Source organism: Nothoprocta perdicaria, unplaced genomic scaffold, assembly GCF_003342845.1.
Source record: "Nothoprocta perdicaria isolate Ctin4 unplaced genomic scaffold, notPer1 scaffold_0, whole genome shotgun sequence".
Taxonomy (NCBI): Eukaryota; Metazoa; Chordata; class Aves; order Tinamiformes; family Tinamidae; genus Nothoprocta; species Nothoprocta perdicaria.
Genome location: NW_020454092.1, coordinates 18,185,522 through 18,211,443, shown reverse-complemented (window position 1 = coordinate 18,211,443; position 25,922 = coordinate 18,185,522). Strand labels below are relative to the sequence as shown.

The 25,922-nt window shown below is 54.6% G+C and overlaps 1 protein-coding gene across 2 annotated transcripts in view; it reads left to right on the top strand.

Annotated features, from left to right (window-relative positions):
• Positions 1 to 25,922, top strand: part of SSBP3 (single stranded DNA binding protein 3) — a 78,689-nt gene that overhangs the window by 40,879 nt on the left and 11,888 nt on the right. For both annotated transcript variants that reach the window (XM_026034574.1, XM_026034567.1), the window contains exon 5: positions 16,103 to 16,192. In XM_026034574.1, coding sequence (XP_025890359.1) covers positions 16,103 to 16,192 — 90 coding nt within the window. The remainder of the gene's footprint in view (positions 1 to 16,102; positions 16,193 to 25,922) is intronic.

Below are 25,922 nucleotides of genomic sequence, written 5' to 3'. Positions count from 1 at the left end.
GAAGAGAAAAGCAGCCCCTCCCGCAGGAAGTTCCCATGCCCGGTTCATGGCCAGGAGAACTCTCTTGCTCGTCCCGCTCGTGGGTGTAGCTGGGCCCGTGTCCAGCACGGCCCGAGCATCCCCGCTGCGCCGAGCGGAGCCCTGCGGACGGCTCGTGCGCTCCTGCTTATCCCCTCCCTCGCCTAATCATCCTCTATTAATCTGTTGGACTCTTTGCCCACCCGCCCCGTAATCAGGTTTTCTTTAATGCTGTCAGCCTAAACAAGACCTTGCAGCGATCCTTAATGCTTTCCAATCGCTCCCCCTTCCCCTCTCCTGCTGTCTGAGAGCCTTAAGCTAATTTTTCCCCCCCATCTCCAGACTAGTTTTCCTGCCTCACGTAATAGTTTATCGGCGGGTCAAGGGGCAGGAGTTTGCGTGCTGGTTTTATAGGGTACCTCGAGAGCCTTGCTTCCAAAAGCTGCCAATTCATAAACATGGAGCTTGTATTAACATTCTTCTGCTGCTGGGGCGAATTCCTCTTCGAAGCACAATAATTACACTTCGCAGACCTTAAGCAAAACATAGCCTGAACTTTACTCTAACCAGACTCGCCATGCTGTGAGCAGCAGGCAAAAAAAGTGATTAATAAAAATGACACCGAGCTGCTCGTATCCGAAGTCTTCCCATAGCTCCGCGGAGCCACCAGGCCCTTCGGAGCCCGACTCAAGCTCCCGAATGCGCCAGGGATTTTAGGCAGGAGAGCCTGGCTGCGCCTACCCCAGGGATGCGGGAACCCCATCCCGTGGGGCAGGACGGCAGCAGCTTCAAAAACACACGGTGAGCTGAATAAAACTTGGGCCTCTCTCTCTCAAGCAGCGTTTCCTATCTCATGGAAACGTGGGGAAAAAAAAGCAAAATGAAAACGAGCGTTGCCTTCAGTCTCTTTTTAAGCCGCCCCTTGGCTGCTGCTCGCTCGGAGCGCCGAGGGCAGCGCGGCCGAAAAGCCGTGCGTCGAGTTCGCGCCGCGTCTAGTGCCGCAGATGGCTCGCCGGGGTGGGAGCCTGGCGCTGCCGCAAAGTCTTGAAGGCTGCAAGATCTTCCTCTTTCTTTCTTTTCTTTTTTTTTTTTTTCCTTATCCCTCTGAAAAGAAAACAAGACGTCCTTGGCTAACGGTAGCTAGGAAAAAAATGTAATTATTTGTCCGCGGTATCCTCGCATTGTGTCTTCGGTGCATAGCTGGGGTTGTGCCGACTCTTTGGAGTCGCGCGATGTACTCCCACTCCACCCTGCAGATACGCACCCTTTATTGCCCCTTGGAACATACCCTAATAGAGAAAATGCTCTGGAAATTAAACTGTTTTGATGCACCCTCCTCCTCCGGAAAAATCCCGTCCTTCCAGTAGCTGAAAACCGGAGCAGCCTCCAAGCTAGATTAGCCCCTGGCTTTTCCCGACTGCGAAGAAAGCCACCAGTTATTGCAAATAGTGCTGAATTACACGGTAGCTTACGTCAGATTTACTCCTCCTGTCCTTCGTTCTAGCTGCTCTATTAATTTTCCAATGCCTCGAGCAATTATTGGACCTGGTAAACAGTATTTTCGGGGCAGCACCCACAAATAACGGTGATAACCAAAATGGTCTATTAAAAAAGAAAGAGAAGGGAATGGGCAGCTACTAAACTAAGCCTTGGTTTAAGGAGTGCTTTTAGTCTTGACTTTCAGCAGGTTGGCGACCGAAGTCGGTGCCCCGTCAGCCCGCTGAAGCCGGGGCCGGGCGCGTCGGCGTGTCCCAGCGTGGGAGGCGATTCCGGGAGGCTGGCTCGGGATGCACGCGGTTCATGCTCCATATGGCTCCGAGGGATTTAGCCGGTGCTGCCCCGGCGGATTAGGCGCGAGCGGGGAGAGGAAAGGAGGGGAAAGTTGCTGAGCTGCTGGGGCGGGCGAGGAGGCCGGAGGGCGCGGGATTAGGGCGCTGCGCGGAGCCTCTCCCGGGCGGATTCGCAGCCGCAGCCTCGCCCTCGGTTTTGACGCCCTCATCCCTCCCTGGTGGTCACGAGTGGGGTGCCAAGTCCGTCCTTCGCTCTCCCACGAGTGGCAGCTGCGTCTGCCTTTAGCTGCAGAGAGATCAGACCGATTTAAACTGACCATGACCTTCCTGTAAAGCCAAGGAGCTGGACTGAAGTCCTGGCCTAGAGGCGCCAGCTTGGCCGGCCCTGCAGGAGAGCTGCAGGGCTCCTGCAGACCGGCAGAGCCTCCTTTCCCTTCTCTTCTCCCATCCATGTGCTCCCGCGTGGCCTCTCCGCTCCAGTTTGGCGCCTTTCAGCACTGCTCCGTTTGCTCTCGGTGTGAGCCGTGTCGGCACGGAGAGAGCTTTGCTAGCGAGGAAACACCAGCCTGCTGTGCCGTTAAACTCTGCTGTGTGCTGCTCACACAAAACCCTTCTTCCCAAGGGACGGGACAAGCCAGCCTTGCGAGTGTGAGGTGCAGCACTCAGGAGGTCATGAGTCTTGCATGGGAGCCACTGGAGCGACCTGCCCATCCTCCTGCTGCTGGTGCAGGGCTGGATGGAGAAAACCCGAATCCAGCGAGTTCTTCACTAGGACACACCCCATTTCTAGTAGTCCTGCCTGAGGCTGCTCTCAGGCCATCACTGAGGGACCAGAGACAAGACACGGAGCGAGCCCCCTACGAGACTGGGTGTGCGGGAAACCTCAGGGCGCTGTGTGGAGATCCCTGGCGTTCCCACAGAGCACAACGTGCCCAGCGATGCACAGCTGGGTAGGGAAAGGGGGTTCCCTGCCTGGACGTGCTGGTCTCACCCGGACCTTGTACGTGCTGTTAGATGTTTGCTGTGTGCACCGGCCCCTGCGTGGAAGGGAACCCCGCTGCCCTCTGCCTCCATCGCATGTGCTGCGAGGCTCCCTGCCTTGCAGCCACAGAAAGTATTTTTGTTTCCTCCCTGGCAGTACTGAGAGCCTCCTAGGAGGATCCCAAGGTACCCGTGTCACCTTGATCTCACCCTGTGTCTGAGCAGGTACCGCTGAACCCTTCTGTCCCATGGCTTCAAAATCAGGAAAGGAGGTTTCAGGAATCCCCTAAACTCTCCTGTCCCAGACAGCTCAGGACTCCTTGGGCCTCTCCAGCCTCTTCTGACAAAGCCTTTCCTCCTGCTGCCTGGTGCCACCTCCCTGTCCGGCCAGCTCTTGGACCACAACCGAGGGCTTGCAAAGGATTGTCCAAGGCAAGCTTTGCAAGGCCAAGAGCTCAGAACAGGCGTGTTCACAGGAGCCTCCAGCTCCTACAGAAAAACTCACCCAAAGCCGTGGGGAACCCGACCCCCATCCCCCTTTCACTCCATTTGTGGCTCTCCTTTGCTGTCTGTCATCCCAGTGCCCATGACCATGGCGTGTCCCTTCCTCCCTTCCCAGTAATCCCAATGCCCGTGACCATGGCGTGTCCCTTCCTCCCTGCCCAGCAATCCCAGTGCCCGTGACCATGGCGTGTCCCTTCCTCCCTGCCCAGCAATCCCAGTGCCTGTGACCATGGCATGTCCCTTCCTCCCTTCCCAGTAATCCCAGTGCCTGTGACCATGGCGTGTCCCTTCCTCCCTTCCCAGTAATCCCAATGCCCGTGACCATGGCGTGTCCCTTCCTCCCTTCCCAGTAATCTCAGTGCCCGTGACCATGGCGTGTCCCTTCCTCCCTTCCCAGTAATCCCAGTGCCCGTGACCATGGCGTGTCCCTTCCTCCCTGCCCAGCAATCCCAGATCCTGTGGCCACGGCGTGTCCCTTCCTGCCAGCACTTTGGGGGCAGACACCAGGTGAGCGCAGGGCGGTGGCAGAGGTGCCGGTGCGCGCAGCGCTGCCAGCTCCGAGGTGCTGCCGGCTCCGAGGCTCCGGGCGCCTGCCCCGCCGCGGCGCTTCCCATCCCCACGCGGCTCCCAGGCAAAGTCCAGCGCCTTTGTTCCCCTCCGGCCTGGTCGGCAGCTTGCGCAAGGCGACGGACTTTGCCCGGGCGCTGCCCAGGCCAAGGGCAAAGCGTTTCCTTCGGCCGACTCGGCCGTGCCGAGCGCCGCGGGCGAGAGCAGGGACGTATTGAACAGCCACCGCGCTGGGGTTTTTATCCCCCTCGGCAAGTCAAAACCTGCTCTGTTTTGTTTTGTTTTTTTTAGGTCAGCTGCCCTCTCTGCCTCAGTTTGAGGCGTTTCTTTCCCTCCGTGGACATATTTAATACTTATCAGTAACATTGCATAGAGCGCGCTACAAAGCCGCATGCTGGAAATGCTAATTTTTTGTTAACCTGCCGCTTTGTTGGCAGAGGGGAGGGATTGGATTTTTTTTTCTTTCCCTCCTTTTTTTTTTTCTTTTTCCTTTTAAGGGCCTTTTTGTGAAAAATTTACTCTTCACAGATCAGTAGGCAAGTCAATTAGGGCCCTTTCGGAGCAGCCGCTCTCCAGCGCGGCGCGCGGGAGGCTGCGGCGGCGGTGGCGCGGGAGGGCGAGTGCCGCCGCGTCTGCGGGCACACAAAGGCCATTTGAATATCCCAGCGAGGTTACGGCGGCCCTTGAAAAGCGCCACGTATTGTCGCCCGAAGACGGTAGCCGGCGGCTTTTTTGTCTCCAGCAAAGCGGGCATCTCGTCGGGGCCGGGCAGATGGCGTTCACCTGCTCGGGCCGCGCTCGCTCGCCGTCGCCTTTGGTGCGGCGGGATAATAACGGGCAGCTGCCAGCAGGAAAATAGGCTTAAGCAAATGTGATATTTTGGCATTCAGATGCTTGGGAGCGCGCGGCGAGAGCGGGGGGACGGCCACCGTCTTTGCATTAATTTGCCCGCGCTGCCCGTGGCGGGAGATAACGCCGGTGCGGGGATGCTGGGCGCACGGAGCACAGCCGCGGAGCTGCTGTTTTGCTCGCCATCCTGATCCCAATCCCGATCCCTCAGTGCCTCACGTGGACGTGCTGGAGAGGGAGGAAGCACGTGCTCGTGTAGGGGATGCGAGCATCGCTCCTGCCTCCTCCATGCAAAGAGTCCTGCGTCCAAACATTCCTGCTTCCAGAGAGACGAGCGTGGCAGCTTTCCCAGGGGGTTGCATCGCTTCCCATGGAGCCGCCAAGCCGAGCTCCCGGCCCTAAGGGCTCCCTGGAATCCCAGCAGGGCTCAAGCCCCGGGCGCCTGCGGCTCCCAGCACGGAGCCGTGCCTCGTTCCATCCCGTCCTGCAACGTTTGCTGAAGGTATCGCAGCAAACAGCGACCGCAGCTCTGTCGATAAGGGCAGCTGGTTGAAATGGGAAATTGCAAACAAAATAATAAATAAATAAGCGCAAAGCGCTCCGTGCGCGCGCTGCTGACGCGCAGTCACGCCCGTGTGTTGGGAGCCGTCGAGGCGCTGCGGGCTGTGCTGTCTAGCCCGTGCGACTGGCAATATCCTCAGGAGCTGTTTGCACATCCTCTGAACAAGGGAAAACCATGTTTTTTAAATGCGGGGAGTGCAATGGCGTGGTGTTTTTAGAAAGGCGCGGATTTCTTTTTTTCCCCCCTCTTTTAAATTAGATTACCAATTTAAATCTAGCTTTCCTTATAACCCCTTCCAAAATTTACTTGGCAATTTCAGACTATAACAAGGCAGAAAAAACAGAAGCAGTGATTTGTAGAGGCACCGCAAAACAGAAGTCTAGCTGCCAAAGCCAACAGCTTCCTGAGTTTAAAAAAAAAAAAGAAAAAATTAGAATTAAAGCTGTATTACATGTTCTCAGTGTATTAATGTTTATATTGCATCCGAGCTGCCCGACACTTAACTAACAAGATTTGGTCCCTGTCTTGGAGGGTTTGCAATCCAAAAATGTATCTCCGAAGTAACCTGCCCCCAGATCTTATTCTTTGCCCCCAAAAATGGTTTTGAAAATTGTGTGTTTGAAGAGGGAGGCATTTGTCTGCTCTCACATCCCTGACCATAGGGATATTTAAAGGAAGCTGGACAATGGGCAGGGTTTGGCGAGGGGATGGTGACACTTCAGGCTGTCACTTGAGGTGTCTTTGGGCTCTCTGCAGCATCTTCATCTTTTTTGCATGGTCCACGTTCCGTGGGTGGCTCCATCACCCCCTCCTGGACCAGTAGCATCTCCTGGTCACCTGCACAGCCCTGCGGCAGCAGCAGGGCCCAGGGATGGCAGGAAGGTGAAGAAGGGACCGGGGACCCGAGCATGGAGCTTGAGCATCGCCCAGGAGGCTTCCCTGCAGCTCATCAGCAAACACCCCTTTCGGGTCGGCTTTGCTTTGCCTTTGGAGAGATGGCGTTTTTCCTTAATTTAGGCTTTTCAAAGGCAGGTAAATAAGAGGACTTGATTTGGAGAGCTCCTCACTCGACTGCGGCTTTCAAGGCGAGCGTGGAAGGAGATGAAATGCGAGTACATGTGTGTGTCCAGAAGGGAAGCGCGCCGGCGAGCATGTGGCTGAGTGACCCCTCGTAATTATAACATGACGGCAGCGGCACATGAAGTGAGAAGCGTTGCAGGGAGTCAACACCCATCTGCTTTAACTCTCGCATCTTTGCAGAAAACTCTGGCAAATTACCTCTCCCGGCAGCTTTGTTCCGTGCATTTCCTTTCTCTCCTTTTGTTTTAAAAGGGAAAAATCTGAAACTGCTCTGTGAGCTTTCTCCACGCCTCTTGTAGGTACACAAGAAACAAATCCAGAAGTGGCCACTAATATTTGGTTATAAGGAAAGGAAAAACACGTTGTTTTGAGGAGCAGGGAAGGAGCGGAGGGAGACGTGGGGCTGCCCCATGGTCGTGCTGCAGGGAGGTGGATAGAGCCGAGCGCCACGTGGTGATGGATGAACGGTAGATTAATAGTTCTAAGCAATTGCATTATCTAATGAAAATTTTATATAATTATTTTATATAACTTTTTTGGCAGGTGGGCCCTTAAATGGATAGTATTGATTGCTGGAAAGGAGCCTGCCACGTCTGCTGCTGGGATTATTAGAGGAGAATTTATAGTAATTAATACCTGTGTATTTACATCATTTTCCAAGCTGCTAATTGCGTGAAATCCATTTGAGCTGTTTTGGCAGTGCAGGAGAGTTCATAAACTTTTCTCAGTGTTTAGATTGGAAGCTGATGTTGGGCTGAGGTGTCGGGACTTTGCAAAGACGCCCGTGGCTCCGGAGCCGCCGGCGCAGCCGCATTTCCATGGGGGTCTGGCCTGGGTCCGGAGCCATATTCTGCCTCCTGCCCTCGGCAAAGATTGCCAAGATGTGGAGGATTTTTAGGAGAAGGGCTCTCCTTCCGGATGCACCTTGGTCAGCCAGGCCGGAGTGGCCTCGGGAGCACCGGGATGCTCCCACCAAATCCCTGGGCTCCGTAAATAGCTTCCCCGCGTGCAGCACTGGACGGGAAGCCTGGAGGCGGTGCAGGTTTTGGGGGTCTGGAAGACGGAGCCGCTCCAAGTCCCAGGCGTGTTTGCAGGTGGGATCGGTGCCCGCTTTCTGCTCCAGCCCCAGGCCGCCACGGGGAACACAAATGTTTATTCCTGGAGTTATGGAGGAAAAGCCTGCAAGCAGGGATTAAAACAAGGAGGTGCTGTGAAGCTTGTCAATAAGGACATTGAAAATGCCTTCTTTCACCACCTTCCTGGCATGTACCAAACGTGGAATCACCGGAGACCAAAGCGGCTTAACCCTTGCACTGAATTTTCAGGACGGGGCGTGCATGAACACACCAATTCTCCAGCCAACAGCACCCATCTCTAAACAGCTCTCGGAGCTGGAGGAAGTGCAGGTTTTACCACCACTCCGTAGTCAGCAATTACCAGTAAACCTCACTTAACTTCCACAAAGTTTTCCTGCGTAACCCGTCTGTATACACACTCGCATGCAAAAACAAGCTTATTCTTGTTTAGTCTGTCTTACACCTTTCGTTTTTTTTTTTTCCTGCCCCCCACCACACACCCTTTTTTTTATTTATTTTTCCCCCCCTTTAATTTGGTTGCTGTGAAATTTTGCAGCCCTGCCAAGTTATTTCCTTGGGATATATTTAGATAAAGCAAGATCAGCAGAGAGCGATGTGTGTTTGCGTAAGGATGTTTGTAAATGTTAGCAGTAACACTGTCAGGATTGCGGAGCAGATGTCCGGGAGATGCTACCAAGATCCTTATTTACAAACTTGTAAATGACTGAAGGGGTTTCCTTCCCGGGGATAAGGGGGCCGCCTACTTAAGAGATTAAAACCCTATTGTTTTGAGACTGGAGCTGCTCTGGTGGAGCTGCTGTCTCAGATTATCTTTTATAAGGGAAAAAGCCCCGTATTGGCTTGAAACACCATTGAACTGTTTTGCCTTTAAAAAAGGAAAAAAAAAAAATACCAAAAATGCAGGCTTTAAATGTGAAAATAATGGCTGGGGGTTGAATCCCCCTCCTCTTTTTTTAACCTTTTTTTTTTTTTTTTTTTAAGGGAGGTGTCATCCCGCATGTTGGTTCTTGGCTGAGCCACAAACTGCTGCTTTTGTTCCCCAAATGGGGAAACGGGTGGCTCTCAGTTTGTGCCTTTCAAGCAATCAGGAAAGTCTTGTGTATATTACAAGTATAATTAAGTTAAACTTGTATTCACCAAAAAGCATCCCTTGCAGCAAAATCCAGTGTCCCAAGAGAGTGATACTAATGGCATTTGGGTAGTGTGTGATTATACTGCAACACTCGGTCTGTTTTCTTCTTCTACCAATGCACAAAGCTTTATCCTAGGCTATTTTCTTTTTACCTTCTGTCATGCTAAAATAAAAGGAAACCAGTTTGTTTGCTAGAACCTCCAGCCTAGTGGCTTGCACCTCAGCCTCCAGTTCTGGGCTGAGGTTGCTCTGCAGAGCATCCCAGCTCCAACTTCTTCCCCTTCCTGGAAGAAATTCTTCCACCATTTCTTCTCCCATCTCTGCTCTTTGTAGAGGTGAAGACTTGCTCTTGAACCCGCGTGAATCAATGCAATGCCAAGTAGAAAGGGAGGTTGAATCTCGGTCTGTCAGGGATTAGCTGGAGCTGCCAGGGCAGGCGGTCGTGACTTGCTGATCTCTTGCACGTTCTCTTCGTGCAGGAGCGAAGCTGCTGTCTGCACAGACACAGGGATCCGGTCAAACTAGACGTATGTAAAACTTGAGTGGAAATAAGGTGCAGTTCTGTGTCACAGGTGTGTGCTGGTGCACACACAAAACTGCCCCTGGGCCAGAAGATCCATTCCTAACTGGGAAGTTTTCTTCTGAAGGCAAAGCTGGCCCCAGCTTGGAGGCTGCTTGATGTGGAGATGGAAATCTGTGAACCAGTTGTGTAACTGCTGGTTTTACTGTCATTTGCAGCTTGATTTTTAAGTGTTCTTCCAAGGAGGCAGCAACCTGTTACGATTCTTTGCGCTTACAAGGTATTAGTGCTATATGGGAAGCAGTAAAACAGCATCACTGTCTCCTGTGGAGGCTCTTTACAGCGAGCTGCTGCTTCACTCGCAGAGCACTCTCCTTTCTTTGCCCTGTTGCTTCTCACACCTCCTCCCTGCAGGGTCTCCTGAAGGTGCTGGCACGACGCAGATGGGAAAAGCAGCAGAGAAAGCTTTCGGATAACGTGATTTCCAGGCACGGGACGAGGCGGGAGCGATGCTCCTGGCCGTGCACGGGACACGGGGCAGAGCTGCTGCCACCCGAGCAGCTCCTTGCAGCTCTGGGCAGCCCTGCACACACTACCGTGCACAGTGGGCTTGCATTTTTTTCATTTTCATTCTCCTTTTCCCTTTTTTTTTTTTTTGCATTGATGCAACACAGATGCCACCACCAACCCAAAGACGGGCCTAATGCAGAAAATCATCTCGTGTTTAGATCTGTATGAAATGGTCAACATACTGTCAGCCCCTGGCATTAATCAGATTACTGTGAGGTGTGGGAGTGTTCTATTATTAAATTTAAAACCTCGCTGTATAAGATGAAGGCAGCTTTAATGAGATGAAAAGGCTTAACTGGAGTCCAATTAAATTCAGTATTACCTGTTTATGCAGGCTGCCTAAGTCCTGACCCGGCCGCTCGTTTCTTTCTCGTGCTCCAAAGCCTGTGCTGTAGGCAGAGAAATGAGAAGGGAGCAGAGAGAGGCTCCGAGCATCCCCCAGCACTCGTGCTGGAGGTGCCAACTTAGCCCCAGGTTTTAAACCCAGGAGCAGGTTTTAAAAAGGCCTGTCAAGACTGTGGGGGACACGGGAGCAGCGGGAGAGGGCTCCGCTCTGATAGCCGGGCTGCTTTCCGTGGTGAAACGCACTGACTTCATCACAATCCCGTCACATTCCACGGGACACGGGGACACCGGGATGGGAGGGAAGGGGAAGGGATGCGCCGTGAAGTGGAAGCATTTCTCCTGCTACAAGTAGAGGAGAGGGAAGCAGAGGGTGAGAGGGGGGTCTGCGCCCTTTGGCATCCCAACTTGTGCTGCTGGGTGTGTGATATGAGAGGCAAATGGAGGGGAAAAGGGAAAGAAACATCTGGAGCCAACAGGCCAATGTTCAGCCATCGTCTTTCTTTTCTTCCTTCGTATTTTTCCTGTCTCCTCTCCATGCTGCTGAGATCCTTGCTCCTCCCTGTCCCGTTCCCCCAGCCCATCTGCCTGCCTGTGCCACGAGGTCGGAGCTGCCTGCTCCCAGGATGCTTCCCGCCAAGGGAATGTGTTCCAGCAAGGGATACGGAGCAGCCGGCTGGTGGGCCTCGCATCCCATCGCTGGGATTCACTGCCCAAGGGAATTTCCCTTGGGCCCCACTTCCCATGGTGTGGTGATCACCCATGGCGGGATACCCACGCCTCAGGGGTTTGTGCTGCTCTACTGGCTGTCAGCACCTTGTCACCTGCTCTGAGGTGTTAAAAGTAGATATAGGTGTGGGGGTTCAGTGAAAACAGCCCCTGGGTGTCGGGGTGAGATCTGTGCTCAATGAAGCCAGTTGGCTGCGTGGACAACCCAAAACTGCAGCACCCTGAACTAGGGATAGAGGGGAGGAATCAGCTCCATTTTAATGTAGAATAAATACTGCTGGCAGGACCTGGGATTTGCTGGACTCATAGGGAGCGTTCGGGATCTCAGCGTATCCCGCTGGGATGTGAGCAGGGACGGGGAGCAGACGCCGAGGGGCAGGAAGGAGCCGTTTCCTCCCGGCTCTGCAGCGCTCCCAGCCCCTCGGCGCTGCCCTGGCGCGGGAGCTGAAGGTGATGAACATGCCGGATCAGCGCGCTATCCGGAGCACGGAACAGCACGTCGGCGCGGCCGCGGCTCGCCCTTCGCCAGCTTGGGCCGTTGAGCGCCCGCTCGGGGATGGCTCCATCCTGGCAGGGATTTATTTCCTCCATCAGGTACCCAGTGACCCGGGCGACACGGCACCGGCGGCGCGCTGGGGCTATCCAAGGCCTTATCTCCGGGCCTGGCTGCGCGCCTGCCGGCTCCGGGCTCCTTCCCTCTGGGAGCGCATGGATGCGGGAGGAGAGGGCGGGATTGGGCCCTGCGCAGCCCCACTGGGTCCCGGGAAGGCAGCGGGGCCGGCACACGCCCTTATCCAGGAGGGACCGGAGAGGGCGGCGGGAAGTCGCTGTGGTCCCGCGGTGGGGAGGGAGCCGCCGGAGCCGCTGCTTCCCCGCGTTCCTTGTTGTTTTTTCGCATCGAGGGGAGACTTCAGCTCTGCCTGTGGTGAGAGAAAATGAAAGCAAAAGGCCGGAGCACAGGGCTGGAGCCGAGCCTGCCCCCAGGCACGGAGTGCTGCCCGCTGCCCGCGGAGCCTCCCCGGCTTTCCCAGCACCCTGGTCCAGTTCGGGGTGTGGGAGAGGAGACCCGGCGCGGCCTCCATCCTCATCATCGACAGCGTCAAAAAATCAGAAAAAGAGAAAGGAAATGGGTTCCTCTGGAGGGTTAGGGTAACAAAATGAGGCTGCTGGAATAGCCCCTTGGCAACTTCGGTTGGAAAGGCGGCCTGGGAAGCCGGCTGCCCCGCAGCCTCCACACGCGGGCTCGTTCGGGAGCTCTCCCTGCCGTTCCGGCGAGCAGCGTTTCTGGCACCGCGGCCAAACGGCACATCTTTCCTCCTGCCTTTTCCTTTCCTTTTTTTTTTTTTCGTCTCCTTAACCTAATGTCAGTGGGCTGGCGTGAGCGGACTCCTACGGATAATTTAAGCATCCGGCTCCTAGCTGTGTTGTTTTGTCCAATTTCTATTGCGTTCTGACCTACATCATTCTTTATTTGCAAAGCTATACTTGCAGGCAGCAGTAATAAATCAATTAATGACTCTGATGAATCGTTTAATGGCTGACAAAATAACACTACAGTCAACAGCTTGGATCTCTACAGCAGTACCAGAAGATGCTGGTTGACTCAGGGTAGGGAGACGAAACAGAGACTGTTAGCTCAATTAGTGCAATTAGTGTGCGATTTAAAGGCTTAGACGGCATCTGCTGGCATACCAAGTTGGTGTGTTAACTGAGTGTCTAGGTTTGGAAGCGAAATGCAGTGATCCAGATTGTCATAATGCTACTTGCTTCCACTAAAAAAAGGCAAAAAAAAAAAAAAAATCCAGCGTATGTGGGAAAGCTATATATATTTCCCACATATATACATGTATATATATATATATATATGTCCCAAGAATCGCGTTTTGTTTCCAGCACAGAACAAATTTACCATCTAATAAAATGCAAATGCGCACGCAGGCTGGCTGTGCAATAGCTGTCACGAAACTAGCCCCCCATAAGGAGGGGAATTAGCTAATTCCCGCTCAAGTTGAATGCCGCTAATAAACCCAGCCCTGGAGCGCGAGGCGACTTGAACAGTCCCGGGAATCACGGAATGCTTTTAGGATCTGGATCCGTGACCTTTTCTCTTACTCATCCAGGTAGCGTTCCTGGGAATGGCTGCGTGTGCTGTGAGCTGGCACGGGCTCTGTGTTGCTGCTGGAGCAGGGATGAGTTTTGCATGGTGGTCAGGAGCCTTATTTAGCTAAACAAGCAGATGACTTCCTCTTCCCTGCCCATTCCCATCCCGCTCCCATGGTGGACACGGGATTCCTGGAGCATCAGGGTGCTCTGGCTCCGCTCGCACCTTCTCCAGGTTTCGGCACTGGCAATGGGTGCAAATAAGTTCCTGTGCCCAGCGCGGTCACCCAGAAGCGACTGTCAACGTTGCAAGATGCAATTTGCCAAATGCTGCGTTTTTACGGGGGTGCTGAAGCGCCTTTAACACAACTGGGCAAATAAACCCAGCGGGTGGTTCCAGGGCGATAATGAAGCGCTCCCCGGCCCCGCGCTGCGCTAACGCCGCCGGCTCACCCGCTGTGCCCGGCCTCGCGCCTCCGTCCCGTGGGAGCAGCAGGGAGAAGGGCCAGGAGGCGCCTTCCCGGCTGCTTTATCTCCCGGAACACCGCTGAGCCGTCGGAGCCGTGACCTGTGGTGGCAGAACCTACCCCTCCATCCTGAACCCCCTCTCGGGTGGTTTCTGTGGGGGAGCCTGGCCCGTTCCTCGCTGCCGCCTGTGCCCCCGTTTCTCCTGCTCCTCATGGAGCCTTCCCGGAGCGCTCGGCACCAGCAGCTCTCCTGGCATGTTGGCCTCTTCCATGTGGAAGCCTCTCTGCTCCTCGGCGCTCTCCGCTTTTCCCACAGGACCTGCAAGCCAACAGCGAGCTCGGAGAAGGTCCTGCTCCACCAAAGCCCGCGGTCGGGCAGGGTCCGGCCGGCGGGTGCAGCCGGCAGAGGGAGAGAGCCCTGTTTTTCTAGGAACTCAGTGCTGGAAAGATCACTGGTTTGGGATAAAGGCTCGTTGGGTTGGGGAAAGGCTCTTTGTGATGGCAACCATCCCTTCCTCGTGCCCCTTGGTAGAAGATAGTGCCACGATGGAGGAGCCCGAGCCTGGCCGAGCGGCTCCCAACCGTCGCGCAGGGCTCGGTGCGTTCGCCTTAGTGGTGGTGATCGGGAGGGGAACGAAACGAAATAAAATGGCGTTTTGCAGCCTCGTAAATCATTCATCGAGGACTGACCAGCTTGGCTCCCATCCCGCTGTACGCTCAGGGCACTCGCGGGTTTTTAATTATTGAATTCTGCCAAGCGCCACATGTGCAAGGAGCTGGAGCTCCGCGCTTGCACCGCACGCGCATAGGTGAGACCGGGGGTGTTTATCACGGAAAAATATTCTGTGGTTTTGTGGAAAAATGTGCATTGGCTTCAAGATTTTCTTTGGCTGCCTTGCTCGCTCCTTCCTCTGCTTCCTATTGCCGAGGGAAGGTGGTGTGCAGCGCGCTCTGGTTCAATGCAAGGGCTTAAAAGCTGTATACATTTACCAGACCGAGTCTTTTTGCACCCAAAACGTGCACCCAAAGCTCATTTACCTTTCGGCTGCAGCGTGGGGGGTGTTGCTGCCACGAGTGCTGAGCGCATCGTGCCAGTGTTGGTCTCAAGTCTGTGTTAGTGTCGTTGCAGAGGGTCCAGTGCACATTGCCGTCCCCTTTGCTAACCACGGTGCCGCTCTCCTGCGGTGTATGCGGGCCCTGGAATGCCCAGATATGCGAGTGGCTTCATTCCAAGCTGGTTTGGGATCTGTTTCGCTTTGGGAGATTCCCCAGCAAGGGATTATGGTGTGCTGGAAATCTCTTGAAACCATAAAATATCACCTTGGCAGCTTTATTGCAGCGCTTGCCTTCTTTGGAGGGAAGCATTTTGCGTGATAGAGGGTTTAATAAAGGAAATTCTAAATGGACTTGCTGCAGTTTGGGGCTTGGTCTTATATATTTTTGCATTAAGAACATTCATCTGCTTTGCAGAGAAACTGCAATATGTTCATGGCCTTGGATTAAGATTTGGTTTTACTTTTATAGCTGACCCACTTGGGGGGATGGAGGGAGGGGGAGAACTGGGTTCACTCCCCCTGCTTTCTATTTTTGCTGCTGTCTGATAAAAAGAGCCGGGGATGGACAGGCTTTCTTTTTACTGCCAGGATTTATTTTTAATTGTTATTATTACTAACTGTAGGAACTCTCAGACCTGGTCCTTGCTGTTTATTGGGAGGACTCAGCCTGTGATGCCTCCTTTTTGCAGCCCGTCGGTGCGCTACGGCTCGGGCAGGCTGCCGCAAGCCGGGCTGCGCTCCGTGGGGCTTGGGGACACACCGGCTGGCACGGGAGCCCTTGGCACCCCGTGCGGAGCCAGCCCTGTGTGGGAGATACCCTCCCTTAGCTTCCCGCATCAAGGGGCTCTTCCTCCGGCCCTTTCGGGAAGATTCGCCTGTGCCGGGTCCCCGTCGCTCGCAGGTCGCAGGTGATGGGGCCCAATTCCCATGGTCCCATCCCTCCATCCTGGATCCCCCACATGGATGCTCTCCCTGCCGAACAGCACAGCAGGGACAGATGCCCCGTGTCACCCCAGGGGAAGCGCGTGGCAGCCGGGAGCAGGATGGAAACCTTGGCTTGCCGCACTCCTGGAGCCAGGATTCCCCACCGGGTTTGGGGATCTCTCCGGGCCCGCTCCAGAGCTGCTGTTGTACGGGCAGGATCCCTGTTGTGCGCGGGTTGCAGAGAGCAAGTAAATATTAACCCGGTTGCTAAGTAGGTGCCCGCGGCCAGGGCTGCATCCCGGCAATCCGCATCCGCCGGCGCCCGGCGCGCGGAGCGCGCGGCCAGCGCCCGCCCAGCGGAGCCTCTCGGCGAGGCGGCGGGACCCGGAGAGACCTTTAAAAAGCCGGAGAGCAGCTTGTGCCATAACCGTGTGCTGCATGGCAGCCTGGGGTGCATCCCCAGCACTGCTGAAATAACTAAAGGAGTCTTGAAGCGATCCCACGTTTTGCCCTCTTCTCCGTGGCAGGTTGTGTGTGAGCTTGTCCCTGTGTGCTAATGGCTACTGGGAATGCTTGGAAAACCGGGAGCGAGCAGGCAGGGAGAGGCAGCGGGCGGGAGAGCTGCGGCTCCGGCTGGGAATGGGGAACGGGGGCCGGCGCCGGCAGCTCCCGGCTCCCTTGCCTGGCCGGGCGCTCGCTCAGGAGGGCGGCGGGAAGGGGCTAATTGAGTCCACGTGGAGGCACGAGGAGAGACGCCGTTTTTCCTTCCCTCCGCCCCAAAACCAACATGTTTGTCCTGGTTTTGTTCCCCGCAGAGCGCAGCTGCCGCCCCGAGTCCCGTGCTTGGAAACATTCCCCCGAACGACGGGATGCCCGGGGGCCCCATCCCGCCAGGTTTCTTCCAGGTAGGCTGCCGCTTTTCCCCGGCACGTGGCTGCTTACGCTCCGTGGCGGCTCCGTGGTTTTCCGAGGGGATCCTGGGGTAGCTCTGTGCCAACAGAGATGACCTGTGTATAAATAACCAATGCTCTGCTGTTCTTCCACGTTTACTTTCTGCTTTTTTTTTTTTTTTTTTTTTTTTTGTGGCCTTAAAGCAAATTCATTTGTTGCTGCAAGAGGTTATTTTGTATTTACAATTGATATTTTTCCAGAGCTGCCTTGTTTCGTGTTTGGGTTGAGCTTGTATTTGCTCTTTGGTCGTAACAGACATGCATAATTGAAAACACGCTGGATTTTGATTCCTGAAACTTTTTCCCCCGCTGGTTAACCGCTCGATTTTTTCCAAATGCAATCACTGAAAGCACTAGCAAATGCTGGCTCAAGCTACGGCTGCAGTCAGGAGCGGCTTCAGTGCAAGCCCAAACCACTGAACACCATCGAGGCACCTTGTAAGCAAATACCCAGCAAAATTCCTCAAGTTGCCTTATCCACTCATTCTGCCACATTAAGCACCAGGCTTGGTGCTTAAAGATGAGGTAAAGTAGGTTTTGAGTGATACTCGTGAATAAGATTTTGGCAAGCACTTGGAAAAGGAGTTTTTGAAACTTTTAATCTGCTTTTTTTTTTCCTTTATGTATTTCTGTACGTCACAATGTGCACTGGTTTGTAGCAGCGTGAACTTTTGGTGCATTCAAATCTTATTTCGTGAGGACTAGGGGCTTGTTCATGCAACAGCTGAAAGAAACATGTGTTCTGGCAAGCTGTTTTTTTATCAGGGCTTGTGATTTGTATATGGGAGAAATTCTTGGGCAGTAGACAGGCGAGCTTGATAAACTGTTTGTGATTTATTAGGGCGATATCTTAGTGCGGTATCGCACGTTGTGTGTGCATGGGAGTCAGGGGCGAGGGAAGGAGCTTTTTATTTTTTCCAGAGAGATCCCATTTCCTGAACATGCTTATGACAAAACGGGAGTATCCAGTATTGACTGGCAACCCTAAAACAGGCTGCTCTTGTAGCAGTGCTCTGCGACAGGGGATGGGGCGAGCAGAAGAGATGCTATCTCGCAGGTCAGAGCTGCTGCCAGCAATGCCAGGGCCAAGTTGCTGCTTCCAGCAAGCGTGTTTCCAAAGTCCTGATCTCATCCTGGTGCAGAGGGGACTGTCCTTTCGGCAGCCCTGCGAGCCCCTTGAGAGTCAAGGACCTAGCTACAAGTTAGGTAAAAATCACCAGTCGAATGGGTTTAACGGAGAGGGGAGGATAAGGGAGAGGAACGGTGTTTGTGAGCGCTGCCAGTGCCCCACCACACATGCTGTGCATGCAGGATGCTTCCCATGGGCAGGCTTCAGGCTCCCTCTTCTCCTTTATGGCTTCTCTTAGCCCCTTTTTTTGTGCTGGGGCTGTATTTCAGAAGCAGAGAGCCCACCCCAGCTCTCGTGCAGCCGGGCTGCAAGCCGGCTTCGCTCCCTGCCGTGACTCGGGTTGCAGGCAGTGGGCTCGAAAGCAGCCCCTCTTCCACGTGAGCTGTGGCTTGGGCTGCCTGGAGCCTCCTGGAAGCACACACACATGGAACACCCATCCTTGCAGCACTGCAGGGTCCCGGGGAGACGCTGCCCCGTGGAGCTGGGTGCTCGCCCGGCCTGGGTGCAGGGGAGGGAAGGGCGCCCGTGCGCGCGGGCAAGGGGCATGTGTCTTGCACGTGGCCTCCCAAGGGATTCCTTTCCTGAAAGCCCTCCAACATCTGGTTTTCCCTTCCCAGGCAGGAGGAGGGGGGAAGCCAAGTCCCACCTTTTACACGCGGGAGCATCACCCCCAGCCGCAGGGTGGACGTGCAGCTCCCTGCAGCCTCAGCTCTGGCTGAGGGGCCGTGGGGCTCCGCGCTGAGCCGTGCGCAGCTCGGGGTTAATTTCTTGTCTCTGTAGGAAATTAAAGCGCTGAACTTAAGAGGGCAAAACCCAAAAGGTCACAGGAAACGCAGCGGATTGAAGGGGAGCATCAAACGGGGAGATGTGGAGGGAGTAGCCCGGCACAGCTCCGCTTGCTGCTGAAATCCTGGATTGCCACATCGGGAAGTGTGAGCTCTGCAGGTTTGGATGTGCAGCCCTGTTTGGCGAAGGGGAAGAAAAACAGCACGGGCCATTCCTGGGAGCCGGTGGCCCCAGAAAAGCAAGGAATTGCTTGGAAGTGGCTTGCTGGAGAGAGGAGAGGAGCCTGCAGTGCCCCGGCTGCAGCCTGCCCGGCTCCCTGGGCAGCCTGCTCCTTCTCTCCGAGCTCAGCAGCCACCTTAGGCTCGGGGCCAGAGGGAAACGCAGCCTGCAGAGTCTCCCCAAAACTCGTGCGGATAGAAAAGGACAGGCCCTGGGCACCCTTCCCTCGTCGGAGCGGTGCCAGCGAGCGCAGCGGCTGGCATGAGCCTGTGCTCCGGACAAAAGGTTGCCCTGCTCCCAGCCAGCGGGAGGAGATGCTTTTATTTAAATCTCCTTCTTTGTTCCTTTAAAAGGAGCAAACAAACCCGCGGCTTGTCCTCCTAAAGGTCATCAAAGTCGTGTCTGCTTTTGTTTTGAAAGCCAAACTGATGCCCGCCCAGATACCTCCGTGGGATCCCTCCTGCCCCAGCAAAGGGCAAGGGGCTCTAGCAGGGCAGGGTTGGTTATTTTACAGAAGGTAAAATACAAGCTATTAATAGGAGCGTAAGACCTTCCTAATGCCAAATAAATGGGGCACGGGGGGTGGAGGAGGGAGCGCGCGTGCAGCCGGCGAGCAGCCCCCTCCGCGGCCGTGCCTGCCCTCCCAAACGCGCCCGCTGCCGCGCTCGCTAACGCTCGCTCTGATGAAATGGAAAGTTGAACATAAATCAATGTCTGGGGCTGTGTTAGCTATGCATCAGCAGTTAGTGCGGGATGCACCAAAACAAAGCGCCGGCTGCTCCGCGTTCCGACACTGCCCCCTAATGCAGAGAGGCCTCGGGAGCGCGGCCGGCGGTGGGAGCTCGCGCCGGGGGGTTCCCTTTCCCATCCCTTTACTAGGTCACCGTTCCCCCCCGGGCGAGAGGGGAGTGAAGCCGCGGAGCTGCTCGGCTCTCCTGCGTGGCCGACGGGCTCCCATCTCTTCTAGTGCTTCCTGAGCCGCTTAGTCCCCCCCACTGAAGAGACTTGTGCGTTGTGCAGAGCATTTTCCTGCAAGAATATAAGAAAGCAGAGCCAGTGCAGGTATTTCACCCTTATTTCATTTATTGTTTCCTGTGAGGCTTAGCGATGCACATCCGCAACAAGGCGAGCGCTGCCCTCGCTGGCTCCCCAGGCAGGGGAGCGGCGCTGATCCGGTGCTGGTGCCGCCAAGGCCTCATGCAGGGGCTGCAGCTCCCTCCATCTCACAGCCCACAGCTGGGGGAGGCATCCCGGGAGCAGGTCTTGGAAAGGACCCGCAGGGATGTCCACACATAATGGATAAGTCAGGGAGATGGGAAGCATCCCATTTCTTTCTGCTCCCGCTAAGCAGCAGCCCGTTTTCCCCGTTAGCCTTTGTGCTCTTTTCCGCCCGCTGGAATTGCAGCTTCAGGTGAGGCAGAAATCTTTGCAGTCTGATGTTATTCGCATGAGATCTGCTGCTGCTCTGGAGACTCCTAATTTTAGCAGAAGCTCCGTGGCCGCCGCTAGCCTTGTCTGGTCCCTTCTGCTGCCTCTGTGAAGCAGTTTCTTGGAGGCGGCACAAGAGCAGCCCAGCAAACCCCCCTGTCTCTGCGCCAGAGGGAACTTCCCGCAAATCCCAGTAAGCAAAACACAAATGCCAACACGTATCCGATTTGCTGCCTGTGTCGTGAGTACAATAGACGCCTTCCCAAAGCCCCCCGGAACAGGCGGGATGTGTTTGAGCGGTGGAGATTGCCGGAGCAGGGCACACGGTTCACGTCTCTAATGGTTCCTCTTGGGGATATCTCGATTTGAAATTCTCTCAAGTAATCTCTTTAGCTGCCGTTCAGGCAGCTTCCCGAGGAGTGTCCCCCATCGTGAGCTGTGCTCTTTCCTCCAGCCGCTTCCACGTTTCCCCTCCCCGGGAAGGGAAATGTAACTCTTCTCCAGGGAGCGCCGGACTAAAAGATCAGAGTCTGCATTACTTGCCAGCTGCTCGCGACGAACACCGGCTTTGCGAGCGCAGGAGCGCCTTGTCCATCTCCGTTCCATTTGGGAATAGTGCTCTCAACACTGATTCCAGGGAAGGGATTTGCTGCTAGAGAAAAGATTTACGGAGCAGAAAGGTACGATTTAGAGCTTGTCGTAGCTGCTTCTCTCCCCCTGGAGACCGAAGCCCGGGGTTTAGAGGGTTCTCTCCTGCCTGTGGGTAGTCCCGTTTTCAAAGCTGGACCCTACACAAGAGGAGCCACCTGCCCTGACCACGAAGGCATTCCAGCAGCATTGCTGCTGACAGCTCTTTGTCTGTGCTAGGAAATGGAAAGCAGCGGAAGGGTGCACAGGCCTTGGTGCTGGGGGCCAGCCCGGCTTTCCTTCTCCCGTGACACCTGGAGCCGCTTTTCTTCCAGCCACAGCACGTCCGGCCGTCCACAGGAGCTGGCCAAAGGCCAAGCAGGGCCTCCACGTCAGCGCGCTGGCGAGGAGAGCGGCCGGGGAGCTGCGGGCGCTGCGCACGGCGCCGCCGAATCCAGCAGCTACTCAATATTTACACCAAAGCGGCCAAGCCCGGGGAACGGCAGCCTGGTTGCTTTGGAGAGGGATGAGTCACCTTCTACTGCACTGGGCAGAAAATCATTACTGTGACCCAAGCGGTGCTGTAGCGGAAGAGCAGGATTTGCTGCAGGACAGGCTGCCCGGGAGCGAGCGGCGCGTTGGGCGGAGGACGGTGGTTTAATGGTGCGGCGGGACCTGCGGGGCCTGTTGCAGGGTCAGCGGGAGCAACCAGCGTTGGCTCTCGGTGGGCTTGTGTCAGAGCTGGTTCCTGAGCTCCAGGCTTCCCTGCAGCACCAACGCTGTAAGAGTGGGTGGAAGCTGGAGCCAGACTGATCCCAAAGGGCTGGTTGAACCGCTCTTAGTTCTCTGAGCTTTCCTAGCGCTCCTGGGTTTTCTCTTAGAGTGTAAGTAAGTGCTCTACAAGTTTGGAAGGAACGTGGCTTGTGAGAGAGAGGAAGGCTGAGGGAAAGAAAAAGCAAGTGTCGGAGAAAGTTTCTCTGGAAGTTTAGTAGGATGCCCAAAGCTTCGGTAACGAATGTCTGGAGCATATGGTGGGATTTGCAGTCAACTTTCTCTCGGGCGCTCCATCCAGATGGAGGTGACTGTTCTTGGCTCCAGCTCCCATGGGTTTGTTTCCTGAAGAGCTGTGTTTAACATATTCCCTAAAATCAGAATTCTGCACTTGGAAGCCCCAGATGCAAGAGAGGCAGCTCTCCTGCCCACGTCTCCCTTCGTAGGTCTTGTGGGGAATTTGGCCAGCGCTAACGTTTCGTTGCTCTCTCGGAGAAAGATGCAGTTGGGTCTTCACCCAGCACCTTCTGCCTCCGTCGCAGTCGACATCGTTGGTTTGCCGCCCCCGGAGAGCCCCAGCACATGGAAGGTCCCTTACGTGCAGAAGACGACCGTTCCTCCGTGCTCTTCTGCCAGCCCCGTCCCGGGGGGCCCTGGGCGCTGCCCCTTGCGTGGCAAAGCTGCAGCTCTGCCCGGGGTAGGAGCCGGTCTGGGCTCTGCTGGGAGCCTGGGGTGCCTTGCAGCATCTCGGATTGCTTGTGAGGGGTGGGTGTTGGGAAGGGCTGCTCTGTGGGACAGGGAATTCTCTCTAGGAGCAGGAAGCTGGTAGTGTGTGAACCCCAGCCTGCGGGCCCCGGGCAGGGTGGTTTAGGTTATGGGCCGCGACGTGCAGCAATTGGTTGCAGAGCTCTCCAAGCACTAAGTGCCCAGTAAGTTTCTTACTGGATGCTGGAATTTTGTGGAATTTTTTAGCAGGCACTGCTGGAAAACCAGGACATCAGCTGGTGGGTCCCCCTCGCCTGTGCCCTGCGAGGTGCGAGGAGCCCTGTCCGGATCTCCCCACATGCCTCGGTTGGGCAAGATGGAACCATTTTTACACTGTTTTTTTTCCTCGTGGAGCATCCAAGTTAGAGCTCCAAAACCCGTGGCAAGGCCTGGAGCAGCAGTGTGGTTAGCGGGGCTGCGCATGGGCCACAGAGGTGGAGGAACGAGGCCGGTGGCCTCCAGGGTGTCACAAACCTCCCCTGCTTTTAAAGCCTCCCTTAAAAGACCTTAATAGAGCCCCGTTACGGGGAGTTTTGTCACGGTGATGCTGTGAAGGGCTCTGTAAAACGAATTTCCTCGTGTCCGTCAGTGACCACGGGTAACGTTGTCTGCGGGGACGTTAAGGACCCAAGTCACACTTCCAGGAGTGACTTAGAGGATGATTTAGTGGCAGGTGAGGCGCATGCTAAACACACCAGCCCTGCCGCCTCCCCAGGGGATTTGTGCCTGCCTTTGGCTCTTAAATCAGCCGAGGTGCCCCTGCCAGGCACCCCGCAGAGGACACCCCTTTTACTCTCTGACGGCGATTAAATTTAAAAAAAAATAATAATTAATCCTTAATTAATGTTCATTTAATTCATCTTGGTATGTTGTAACGCTGAAACTGGTAGGCAGAGAAAGATTTTAAAATGCAAGACACCTTCCTATTGCAAACTCGGAGTTGTTGGTGTCTTGTTGCATCGATGCTCTGCCTCCTTCTCCCGTTCTTCATTGTTCTGCCACCCCCAGAGGTACTTGGAAATGTTTTTAAATATCAAAACTCCACCATTAGCTGAAAGTATGTAGCCCATAAAACATGATCCATTTGTGGTGAATTACTCTTGAAACATAAATTGACACATGCAGAACTATGATCGCTGGTGCAATTTTCCATGTTTAATATTTTACAAGAACTTTGAGAAGTTGAGCTCATGAAAGACGGAGTGGAAATAATCTGATCACATGGAAACTCTGGATATAAAGCAGCAGCAGTAGCAAACTTCTGTCATCYAATAGTCCAGATTTGTCTTTTAAAGTCCCTGTAGTAAAGAGGGGGAAAAAAATGGAGATGAGGCTGAGATGAGGCTGTGAGGTAGGCTGGAAACCTAGAGCTCTCTGAAATGATTTCTTCTAACACTCTTTTAGATGTTTTGGTTTGGGGTTTTGGGTTTTTTTTTTTTTTGTTGTTGTAGCTAGAAGAAGGCAAAGAATAACCTTGCATGTAGTGCATTAAATCAAAGCTTGCCAAGGCGTGGGGAAAGCTGGTGTGAAGAGATTTCCGCAGCGTTTCCGAGCCCCGCGTCTCCGCTGAAGGTGTTTCTGGTTGCTGTGGTGCGAGGAAACGGGGATCAGGTCTCTGCGGGGAGCCTGAAAGGGCAGCTCCCCGCTCCAGCCTGCACGTTTGTGCCCAAAGGTAAGGGCTGGAGCACCCGTGTGGGCAGGCGTCCGGCGCTGGTCACGTAACATCCGCAAATGCTGCAGGGGCAGCAGCTTCTGCAGCGCTGGCCGAGGAGCCCGTCACGAGTCTGCAGCAGGACTTCATCCCCACACCTCATCTTCAGCGGCYCCGGGGTGGCATCTCCGATGCGGTTTGGGAAAAGGGAAGAAAAAGAGCATCCCTCCAGCCGCTTCCCCACTGCATCACAGGTTGGGGGCGCGCGCCGCGCTCGCCGAGGGGTTTGCACAAGGTGTGCATTGCACAGCAGCAGCCGTGGGGAGCCTCCCTATGGCAGTAACGTGACCACGAGGAGCCTGGTTAGTGCCCCGTGCCGCTCGCCAGCAAAGGCTGCACCGAGCCCCGAGGTGCCCGGGGGCACCCRGCCTGCAGTCACTTAACCCGGCGCTGCTCTTGGCACCGTGCTCTGTTTTGGCTAACTGAGCAGGGGATGAGGTTCGTGGCGYGAGGGGAGCGAGGGAAGGGGGCGATCCAAGAGCGCTCTCCCTCCTCCGGGAGGGAASGGGGAGACGCCAACTGCAGTAACGCGCTTGCTGGTCAGTCTTGAATGCTCGAATGGGTCTCCTCTCACCTTTAATTAATGCCAGCGGCGCAGAATGTCTGCCCAGGCATGAGGAAGAACGAATCCGTGCAGAGGAGGAAGTTGGGGGGCTCCGGGCACGTGTTTTGCAGGAACTTTTGCCATGGGGTTGGTACCTTGCAGCACTCGGAGGGTCCAGGCTTGTCCTTCCCACTTCGCTCTGCTGCCTGTTCATCCCTGCCCTTCTTCCCTACCCAAACCCCATAGCTGCAACATGCAGAAAGGGCCTTGCTCGTCACCAGAGCCTTGTTCGCTCCCTCTGGGCTCAGCACCTCCTAAAAGCAGCGAGGGGACACTCGGATGGCCCCTTCGGAAAGCAGGCGGCAGAGCAGGTCRTGCCCACGGCAGCTCTTGTCTCTAGGGCCGCTCCAGCTCTCCCTGGAAGGCTGGCAGGAGGCWGCCTGTTTAAATGTGTTTGGCTACATCACTCTGCGTAACAGGGAAAAAAAAAGGAAAAAACATACTTTATTTACATTGCACTCAAGTTTCTGTAGTACAAAAGATTTGCAGGTGCAAATATGTCCTGCCTTCATTAACTTCCCCTCCCTTTTTAATTTATGTGATTTCAATTTTCCTTCCCTGTACTGTTAATTAGGGGACCCTCTAATCAGTACCATTATCACAGTGGTATTCATGTTTAGGAAAGCTGCTAAACAAATGCTTGCAAAATTGCTAAATGGCTAATTAATGTCTGTTAATTAAGAAAATTGCTCATGGTAACAAACCATGCCATTGCTGGCAGCAGCTAGAAGGCGAACACTTGTTGAAATTAGTAACGAGGCAGGTATAGAACATCTGCTCCCGAGCCTCTTCCCGCCGCGTGCCATCGCTTCGCATAACGCGCCCGCAAAGCTTACTTGCTCGCCGTACAAATTGCACATCCTTCAGCTTGAAAATTATCTTTTTTTTTTTCTTTCCTTAYGTTAACATGCCCCCATGCATTCTTGCACCAAGCTTGCAGTGGTCTTTTTTTCCCAAGCAAACTTTTATTTTGTGCTGTGAAGGGGGGAGGAAAAAAAAAAATCAAAAAAAAAAAGAGTGGGCGTTCAACCCCAAAATGTCAGGAACTGCTGCATTGCAGTGCTCAAAACCTACATGAACGAATCTTTCTTTTTTTCCCCCAGACATCTTTAGTATTGCTTTACTCTAAAAGAAATTTTACTTGCATCATTAGGTAATTCATCTTGAGGAAGGCTGTTGCAGCCTTAAAGGGTAACTGTGCAGCCCTGCATGTTCAAGCAGGCGGGCTGGGTTGTGCTGCCCGTGTCCCAGCCGTCCAAAACACCCGGCACAAACGAGGACCTGCCTCCACTTCCCAGCCTCTGCCCTAGGTCTCCACGAAACCCGGATCCTGGGCCAAAAAGAACGAAGCCCTGSGAGGTGTTTCCTACCTTCAGGATAAAGGAGGAGGAGAGAGGAAAAGGATTGCTTTTGCTCTGGGGGTTTTCCTGCTTTCCACGACCTCTCCACGTGTTTTGCGGCCTCACTGCCGCCCTGGCGAGGAGCAGCCCTCGCTCCTCTCCGAGCGCTCAGCCCTTCACTGCCCTGAGGCTGCTGGGCTTGGATGGATATTCTGATTTTTTTTCCTTTTGCATCTACCATTATTCACCGTTTAGTTACAAAACAAACAGAAACTCCTCAAATAGGAGGAGAAAAAAAAAAAAAA